The sequence below is a fragment of the Panicum virgatum genome, chromosome 9K, assembly GCF_016808335.1.
Source record: "Panicum virgatum strain AP13 chromosome 9K, P.virgatum_v5, whole genome shotgun sequence".
Taxonomy (NCBI): domain Eukaryota; kingdom Viridiplantae; phylum Streptophyta; class Magnoliopsida; order Poales; family Poaceae; genus Panicum; species Panicum virgatum.
The window spans coordinates 54,168,687-54,178,550 of NC_053144.1; the positions used below are offsets into that span (position 1 = coordinate 54,168,687).

General features: G+C 46.0%; 1 protein-coding gene across 2 annotated transcripts; it reads left to right on the forward strand.

Annotated features, from left to right (window-relative positions):
• Window positions 1-621: 621 nt before the first annotated feature.
• LOC120652334 (probable glycosyltransferase 7) lies at window positions 622-5,595 on the forward strand. Of its 2 annotated transcripts, none has more exons than XM_039930120.1 (2): window positions 622-1,055; window positions 5,366-5,595. In XM_039930120.1, the coding sequence occupies exons 1-2, from the start codon at window positions 763-765 to the stop codon at window positions 5,373-5,375; spliced, it is 303 nt and encodes a 100-aa protein (XP_039786054.1). In that variant the 5' UTR covers window positions 622-762; the 3' UTR covers window positions 5,376-5,595. The 2 variants fall into 2 exon arrangements, 1 of the variants encoding a protein (XP_039786054.1); XR_005666521.1 differs by lacking the exon at window positions 622-1,055 and adding an exon at window positions 4,179-5,280.
• Window positions 5,596-9,864: the final 4,269 nt, after the last annotated feature.

The following is a 9,864-nucleotide window of genomic DNA, read 5'->3' on the forward strand; positions in this document are numbered from 1 at the left end:
CACGGTTTACTCGGTTACTGAAGAATTGCTTTGGGAAAACTCTTTTAAAAAATAAACTCTTGCATGTGTAAAATCTAGCTTTACTGCAAATAAACCTCAGCCTCACCCTTGATTTATCCTGTGCATATCTGTGTTACCCCCTCCGTGGATGGGGTTGGACTTGTTGAGTACTTTTGTACTCACCCGATATATATTTGTGGTTTTCTTTAGAGGAAGATCCGGACTTCGTTGTTGAAGACGTCGAGTAGAGGTTGCATCCGCACCCAACTTTGCCTGTGGTATTGGCCCTCTGCAAGATGCTTCTGCTGGCGCGATACTCTGAGCCCAAGCTGGATCCCATGTGGGTCGTGCTTTGGTGTATCACCGTAGCCTTTTTACTTCTTATTATCATTTGTATCGAGTGTCCGCCTCCTCGAAGGTTTGTACGGTGATGTACCATCTGATGTATTAAATGTGTATCAGCCTCCTGGGACTGATATTTGTATCATATTTAAGTCACCTCTCATGAGGGGACGCTTTAGTAAATTACTCTGCCTGCCTTCCAAAATGCGATGTCCCCCCGACACCCCTCCTACCTCGCGACTCGCCTCCCCTCGATGCTGCCTCTCCCTCGCAGCAACGTCACCCCCACGACGTCGCCTCCCCATCAACACCGCCGGCGGATCGGCAGCCGCCGCGGATGTAGCCTCGCCGCCTCTCCTCGCCCTCCCCATCTCCCGTCGGCCTCCCTCCCTTTTCGCTCGATCCACCACAAGAAACTGCATGGAGGAGATGGCGAGGGCGAGCCTGGTGAGGAAATGGGAGGCGAGAGGCGAGCCATGGCGAGGAGGGGAGCATGGAGGCCGAGGAGGAGGAAAGCCTTGCCTGCGGCGGCGGAAGGAGAGGCCGCGGACGACGGCGCGGAAGGCGCTGCTGGAGCCATCCATGGCAGCGTACTGGGCCAAGATCCCTGTTGTGCGCGCCGCCATGCTCGCGCACCCGGAGGCGGACTGGGTCTGGTGGGTCAACGCCGATGCCTTCTTCACCGACATGGACTTCTCCCTCTCGCTACCCAGGTACGCCGTCTACAACCTCGTTGTGGCAGCCCTGCCTAAATTAATCCGGCTTAAGTGCGCTAACCATCACCGAAATGGTAACTAGGGTTAACACTCACTTAAAACGGAGTAATCCGGCAGTGCTGTTGGGTAAAATCCTGATTAAACCACTTGAAACAGAATCGACAAAGCAGTCCGGAGATTGCAACATTCTGCAAATTTTACAGAACAGAGTATGAAACTGAATTATTATTACAAACCGGGTTTGAATTTTACAAAAGAAAAATACAGAGTTCAAGTGTGACGAAAAACAAATGATAGCCTAACGACGAAATAAGACGTCATGATGAAGTCCATACATGACGTCATCCATATCCTCAGATGTACCACCTGAAAAACAAGCCACAAGCAAGGCTGAGTATACTAATACTCAGCAAGGCTTACCCGACTAAGGGTAAACTTAGCCCTTTATCTAGACATGCAAGTCTTTTGGCTTGATGGGTTTGTTTGCCGAAAAGCATCTAAAAATGAGTCCTTACTTTCATCATTTTAGCTCAAGTTTAATGTAGCAAGCATTAACTAGGTTTGCACGAATATCTAGAACAAGCATGGTATATCGAATTAATCCTCCAAGAATAGCATCATCATTTCATCCTCATTTCAATTTCTTACTACGATGTGACAAAGAGATCAAGGCTCTCATATCCGAGAGTCACGGCGAATCGATCCGATTTTAAACCTTGCAAGGTGGACCTAACACACACGACCTGTGTAAGCCCTAACGGACTATACAAGTCAACCGTTTTCTATATGCACACTGGATAGCTGAACTGCCCTGCAACTCGGGACTGCTAGCCCCACCGTTACCTACAAAGGGTCAGCCATGAGTTTACCCACTAGCACCACTGGGAAGACAGTATCAAGTTCATACTACTAGTGTGCATATGGTACTGAGCTTACCGGTTTCGACTACCTCCTACTTCCGGCATGTGGTTAGTACTGTTCAATCCTCGATCAACACTGCCACAACGGATCGGTCCTCAACCGACACAGGCGGAGACGTACTTTCCATCCAATTCATATCCTTAGCCAAACTCATCTCCGCCCGGTCTCCATTTCCTTTCCACATTGATTCATCATCAATAACTTTTCCATAATCCAAAAGGTCCTAACTTTCGCGGGTGACAGGAAATCACTCGACTTCTACCGAGTCCTATTTAGCATGGCGGTACTAACGACCTACACATACTAGTAGATCAACTGAGGGAACCTAGGGATCATGCAACTAAGGTTCCAGTCAACTCCTGTAAACTTAAGTGCACAGATACATAATAGGAACATAAATTGGTATAGCATTTAAAATACTGGAATTGATGCACCGGGGCTTGCCTGGGATTAACACTAGGTCAGTGCTAGTTAGGAGAAAATTGCTCAGCGAGCATCTTCCTTCGGTCATGCACATCGGGGTCCATCCATCCATCTTCTAGTCGTGTCCACCATTCACCATCTTCTGGCTCGGCTTCAACATCACGTCCTTCACGTGGTTCATTTATCGTATCTAAATGAAATGCAACAATGCATATGTATGAATGCAAAGTTCCGAGTGGCTTAGTGATTTAGGTGTTATTAGTTTTCCTTCACGATAAAGTTGCAGCCCACCTAAGTGAGTTTGGACATGATACTTCTTAATTAACATTTCCTGGGCAGTCATTTATAGAGTAGCAATTTTATCTATACTAACTCATAAAAGAGTTGGGTGTGTTGATTTTCTTTTATATTAGTACAGAAAAAGCATTTCTACCCAAAAATAATTCTCTAGGCTAGGGAATGTAAGTTCTGGTAATGAACTTTCAACTGAGTGTTGGCGACCCTAAGATGAGCTTACAGTAAAATTTTCAGAATTAAAACAGGAACATACATAGCATGATAAATATAGCAAGTTATAGCTGTATTTAATAAGATTCATTTCTCACGACAGAAGTACTAAGTTCTAGTGTCTCAAACTTTGGCAGTATGATAGAATACCCATTTTAAGCCTTTGGTAAAAATATCAGATTTTTCCAGATGCAACAACTATTTATCACAATATAGCACCATTTTTAAGGATTAATTCACAGAGCTAGCTACACAACTCTAAAAATAACGAAACTTGGACAATGGTGTTCATCTAGTATTGTAAGTACACATATAAAGTTTCATTCATATGTCTATACTAGAACATCCAGAAATCAAAAAGTAAATTATTCTACTAGATCTAGCCAAGACTAGGGTTTCATCTAGTTATTGGTGTTAACTCGTGCTCAAATTTTTACACAAAGCTAAGCATGGCATGAAGTAGCTACCAGCCAAAAATCAACCATAGTTGCAGAGTAGAACTCCTAGAATAATTATAGCCTATGTCATCTAATCTTTTTCCTAGATTACAATATATACAGAAAATAAATATGTGCATTTAATGAAAGTTGTAGATCTAGTAACAAGGAACTCAGATCAATTGAGTTTGCATTTTTTCGATTTTTCTACGAATTTATATCGATTTTACAAATTCACTACTTTGGAAAACAAAAAGGAAAAGGATCTCTTTTTGCACAGAGGCCCTTGGAAGAAGTAATTTCCTCGCAGATATGCCCCTGGATGGACTTTGAAGCAAGGGAGGCGGCGGGCGGCCGGAATCCGGCCCCTGTGGCTGCCGGCGGCGAGGGGGAACAGGGGGATGAGCAAGATGACGTCGAGAGGGACCTGTAGATGGTCTTGGACGGGGTTGGGGAGGCCGGCTTGGAGGTTCCCCGCGGAGCAGGGGCTTCGGCGGTGGCGGTAGGCGGCGGCGGCGGTAGGCGGCGGCAGCGACCGTCCGGCGGTCGTGGGAGATGGTGAGTGGGTCGGGGAGCACCGGTGGAGGGCAAGGAAGCTTGCTGCGGGGTCGGTTGGGCGTGATGAAGGGCGTAGGAGGGGGTTCCGCGCGACCTAGGGGGCGGCGGCGGCCGTTCCAGGCAAAAGGGGCGCACGGAGCTTGGCTCTCGAGCTCAGGAGGGGAGAAGGAAGGGTGAAGACGTCTCTGTGCTCGCGGGAAAGGTCTAGGCAGTCCAGGGCGAGAGAATGGGTGAGCCGTAGTCGGCCGTCGCGGCACGACGTCGCCATGGCGCTTCGGCGGCCAACCTCGGCATGCGCGCAGGGGACAGCGACGCGTGGCGAGGTCGAGAGGCTTCAGGGAGGAACCGGGGGCGCACGAGGTGAACTTGGCCGGGGCGCGGCGCGTGGCCGGCGACCTCTGCTCGGCCGGCGCAGAGCAGGGGAGAGTGAGAGGGAAGAGAGAGAGAGAGAGAGTAGAGAGAGAAATAGAGGTTTGACTGATTCAAAATCGAATTTTTCTCAAAAATTTCTTTTGAAACATGGAAAACTTTGAATATGAAAGTTGTAGAGAATTTAAAAGCTTACAACTTTTATTTCAGGAAAAAGTTTATTCGAGCAATGGTTTAAAAGTTATTTTAAATTTTCGAAAACTATGATTCGAATGACTTGTCATTTCATGTGACTTTTGTCACTTTTACCCCTAGAGTTCAACTAGACATTTATTAATATTTTCATGGTGAACATGCCTATTCATTTTCATATGCCTATTTGCATTGGTGTGAAAGTTATTTGAAATTTCTCACCACTAGAATTTGAACTCTTAGTTAATTAAATTTTTGAATTTGAAAGTGGTCTTTTACGTAAACTTGTATAGCACAAAACTATAAGTGTGTTTTATGCTACAATTGTCATGACAAGTTGAGTGTGAAAGTTTACAAATATTAAAGGAACAAAATTTATATCCACACATACATATGTACACATACACACATACACATACATACACATGCATTTTCATACATACATATATATTATTTTCCAAAAAGAAATGCATAATTTGAATTTCTCTTGTTTATTAAGCATGAAATCATATTTAATATTTCTTGCTTAGCATTTTAAAACTCTGAGATGTCACACTCGTCCTCTACGGCTGGCCCAAGGCGGTGCGCGACGCTGGATGGGATGGCGCCTGCGAGGCAATTGCCGCTGAGGATGAGGCAGCCCCCGCCGCCGGGGTGGTGGCAGCACGGGCAGCTTCTGCTCTGGCCGCCGAGTTTGTGATGCTTAACTGACTACAGCAAACCAATATCAGTTGCTTAACAGCATGGATTGATTACTCTTTTGTTTTTTGATCTTGCTTTGCAAAGATGATCTGAATTGAAGAACAATTGAAAACGTACTTTTCCCTCTGCTTTGGATGTTAACTAATTCTTCCTTTTTGTTTGAAAAGTCTGACCAAGTTTTTTTTTTCTGCTACTCAGGTTGTTTTAGGTGCTGATGATGTGCTGCTATTCAGATACTCAAACTCTTTTTGATATTCACATCAATGTAGATTGGCCCTGATCAGATCGAAGCCTTATATGATTACGCTAAATTTCAGTATGAGCGTGGGTCCTATTCTGATCTGCGGCCTACCTCTACTACTATCGTGTTTTGACCACAAATAGCGATAGGAGTGTGAGAGCTTTATAGGGGATGTTGGCATCACAGATTCTGAATCGAAACTGGGATTCTGCGCTCGAAGAGGTTAATCGCTTAAAAGAGATTATCGATTCAAAGGTTTTCCTCTCATCTTTTGATCCTTTGTGTCTACTGTTCTTAGATTACATCATATAGTCAACATTGGATCGTATCTGACTTTTTTTTGGCAGAACTTCACATCACCTCTGAATCAGCTCTAGAATAGGATATGGCTGATGCATTGGAGTCTCTTTATCTTCTTTAACCATGAAAATGATCGAAAAGAATTATTGTTTTTGAGCCTCGAAAAGAATTGTTGTTGGGGCGTTACTTTCTGCAATAATGCTTTTGGCTATTTGATAAAGCTCCATTATACATGAACTGTGTTGACAATATGTTTCCTCTTCCCAGACCATTGGCTCCTTTTAGAAGAAGTACAACATTGGATCGTTTGAGCTGCTGAGCAAAATTGCACCAATTCAAGCAATTTCACTTATTATAATGGTCCCCTTTGTCGATTACTACCTCAATGGGTGATCATTGTTGAACTACAATTTTTTAGGAGGGGGCACTATAAGTTATAGCTTCTGTCACACTTTTCAGTTCTTGACAACACACTTCCTTTATGAATGCTACCTGTGCCGAGTGCTCTATCTTCTACTTTAAATTCATTACTTAAATTTTCAGCTCCTCAACCAAAGTATGCATTTTCCCTATTTTGGAGTGAATACCCCGGCCAGTAGCCCACATGTAGTAAAATTTTATTGCCAATGACATAACTGATTATGTCATGGAATTGTCATAACTGAGGCTACTGGCACCGTTGCTGAGATAACTCTTAATCTGTTTGCAGGTACACGGGAGCAGTGTGCCGCCGCCGCTGCCGCCATAACGATGCATGCCGGCATGTGTCGTCACTCAGGCGGGCGTGTCCTGCTGGCCACTGCCCTTGTATATACGAGGCACAACAACAACAACATAGCCTTTTTTCCCAAGCAAGTTGGGGTAGGCTAGAGATGAAACCCGAAAGAAATAAGTTCAAGGTTCAGGCACATTGATAGCTAGTCTCCAAGCGCTCCTATCCAAAGCTATCTCTTTAGAGATGTTCCAATCCTTAAGGTCTCTCTTAACCGACTCATCCCACGTCAGTTTAGGTCTATCTCTACCCCTCTTTACATTATCGACTAGCTCAAGGATCCCATTACGCACCGGCGCCTCAGGAGGCCTTCGTTGGACATGTCCAAACCATCTCAGCCGATGCTGAGTAAGTTTCTCCTCAATTGGTGCCACCCCGACCCTATCCCGAATAACTTCGTTCCGGACTCTATCCCTCCGTGTGTGCCCGCAAAACCACCGCAACATCCGCATCTCTGCTACACTCAGTTGCTGCACATGTCGTCTTTTTATAGGCCAACATTCAGCACCGTATAATATCGCCGGACGAATTGCTGTCCTATAGAATTTGACTTTTAGCTTTTGTGGCACCCTCTTGTCACAAAGGATGCCAGAAGCTTGCCGCCATTTCAACCAGCCAGCTGAAATTCTATGCCTAACATCTTCATCAATGTCGCCATCCTTTTGTAACACCGATCCTAAATACCGAAACGTATCCTTCTGGACCACCACTTGCCCATCTAGACTAACGTCTCCCTCCTCATGCCTAGTCGCGCTGAAATCGCACATCATGTACTCGGTCTTGGTCCTACTAAGTCTGAACCCTTTCGACTCTAACGTGCGTCTCCACAGCTCTAACTTCCTATTAACCCCTGCCCTACTCTCGTCAACTAGCACCACATCATCAGCAAAGAGCATACACCAAGGGATCTCACCTTGTATATCCCTTGTGATCTCATCCATCACTAAAGCAAATAAATAAGGGCTCAATGCTGACCCCTGGTGTAGGCCTATGTTAATAGGAAAGTCAGTGGTGTTGCCATCACATGTCCGGACAAACATCGTCGCATCTTTGTACATATCCTTAATGAGGGTAATGTACTTGGTTGGGACTTTGTGCTTCTCCAAAGCCCACCACATGACATTTCTCGGTACTTTGTCATATGCCTTCTCAAGGTCAATGAAGACCATGTGCAAATCCTTCTTCTGCTCCCTATATCTCTCCATCAATTGTCGTATTAAGAAAATCGCCTCCATGGTTGACCTTCCAGGCATTAACCCAAATTGGTTTTGGGTCACACTTGTCCCTCTTCTTAGGCGATGCTCGATGACCCTCTCCCAAAGCTTCATCGTATGGCTCATCAGCTTAATCCCACGGTAGTTAGTACAACTTTGAACATCGCCCTTGTTTTTGAAGATAGGTACTAATATACTTCTCCTCCATTCTTCCGGCATCTTGTTTGACCGAAAAATGAGATTAAAAAGCTTAGTTAACCAAACTATTGCTCTATCCCCTAGGCATCTCCACACCTCAATGGGAATACCATCAGGACCCAACGCTTTACCTCTCTTCATCCTCTTCAAAGCCTCCCCGATTTCTACCTCCTGAATTCTCCTCACAAAACGTCTGTTGGTATCGTCAAAAGAGTCATCTAACTCAAGGGTAGGGCTCTCACTCTCCCCATTAAACAACTTGTCGAAGTACTCTCTCCATCTATCCATGATCTCATCATCCTTCACTAGCAGTCGATCTGTCCCATCCTTAATGCATTTGATTTGGTTGATGTCCCTTGTCTTCCGCTCGCGGATCCTAGCCATCCTATAAATGTCCTTTTCCCCTTCTTTCGTGCCTAGCCGCTGATACAGGTCATCATACGCTTTACCTTTTGCTACACTCACAGCTCGCTTTGCAACCCTCTTCGCTAATTTATAGCCCTCGATGTTGGCTGCACTCTTGTCAAGATGGAGACGCTTGAAACACTCCTTCTTCTCCTTAATAGCCCTTTGCACCTCGTCGTTCCACCACCAGGTGTCTTTCCCCTCCTGTTTGCCTCCCTTACTCACGCCAAACACCTCTGAGGCCACCTTCCGAACACATGTTGCCATCTTTAGCCACATGTCATATGCGTCTTCTCCTTCTTCCCAAGGCCCCTCACCTAGCATCCTTTCCTTAAACGCTTGTGCCGCTTCCCCTCTAAGCTTCCACCACTTTGTTCTCGCAATCTTGGTACATTTGTCCCGGTGGACACGTACCCGAAGACGAAAGTCCGCCACCACAAGCTTGTGTTGAGGGACAACACACTCCCCAGGTATCACCTTACAATCTAAGCAATCACGTCTATCCTCCCTCCTAGTAAGGATAAAGTCGATCTGGCTCGAGTGTTGTCCACTACGAAACGTCACAAGATGGGATTCCCTCTTCTTAAACACGGTATTCGCTATCAACAAGTCGTAGGCTAACGCGAAGTTCAACACATCCTCCCCCTCTTGACTCCTGCTACCATACCCAAAACCCCCGTGCACTCGCTCGAACCCTACATTAGTCGCACCCACATGACCGTTGAGATCTCCTCCTATGAAGAGTTTCTCGCTGGTATGCACGGTACTAACCATGCTATCTAGATCTTCCCAGAACTGCATCTTGGTGCTCTCACTAAGGCCTACCTGAGGGGCATATGCACTGATCACATTCAAAACCGAATCTCCAACTACCAACCGGATTAGGATAATCCGGTCGCCTTGCCTTCTAACCTCTACGACTCCATCCTTAAGGCTCCTATCAATCAAGATGCCTACACCATTCCTACCCGGAGTTGCTCCCGTGTACCAAAGCTTGAAGCCAGTATCCTCAACCTCCTTCGCCTTCTGGCCCTTCCATTTAGTCTCTTGAACGCATAGAATATTTACACGCCTCCTAATTGCTACATCAACTAGCTCTCGCAACTTACCCGTTAGGGACCCTACGTTCCAGCTACCTATACGAAACCTAGTTGGCTCGGCTAGCTTCCTTACCCTTCGCACCCGTCGAGGGAAGTGCGAAGACCCTTGCTCATTTTTCACTACACCCGGGCGTAGATGTAGCGCGCCATTCAGGTGACGACCCGACCCTTGCTCACTTATCATCGTACCCAGGTCATGATACGACGCGCCCTTGGGGGGATGGCGACCCGGCCCTTGCCCATTTATCACCACACCCGGGTTCCGATGTAGCGCGTCGCTAAGAGGGTTACGCCCCAACGAGTTTCTTGTAGGTTTCATATCCATTTGAGTGGCATTTTTTATGCTGGTTTGCCAAAACCTAACGCAACCCTCCTCCTTTACCCGGGCTTGGGACCGGCTATGTTGAGACGACTCAGGAGAGAGAGTCTTCCAGTCAGCATAGGCGGAGTTCCCTTGTATATACGAG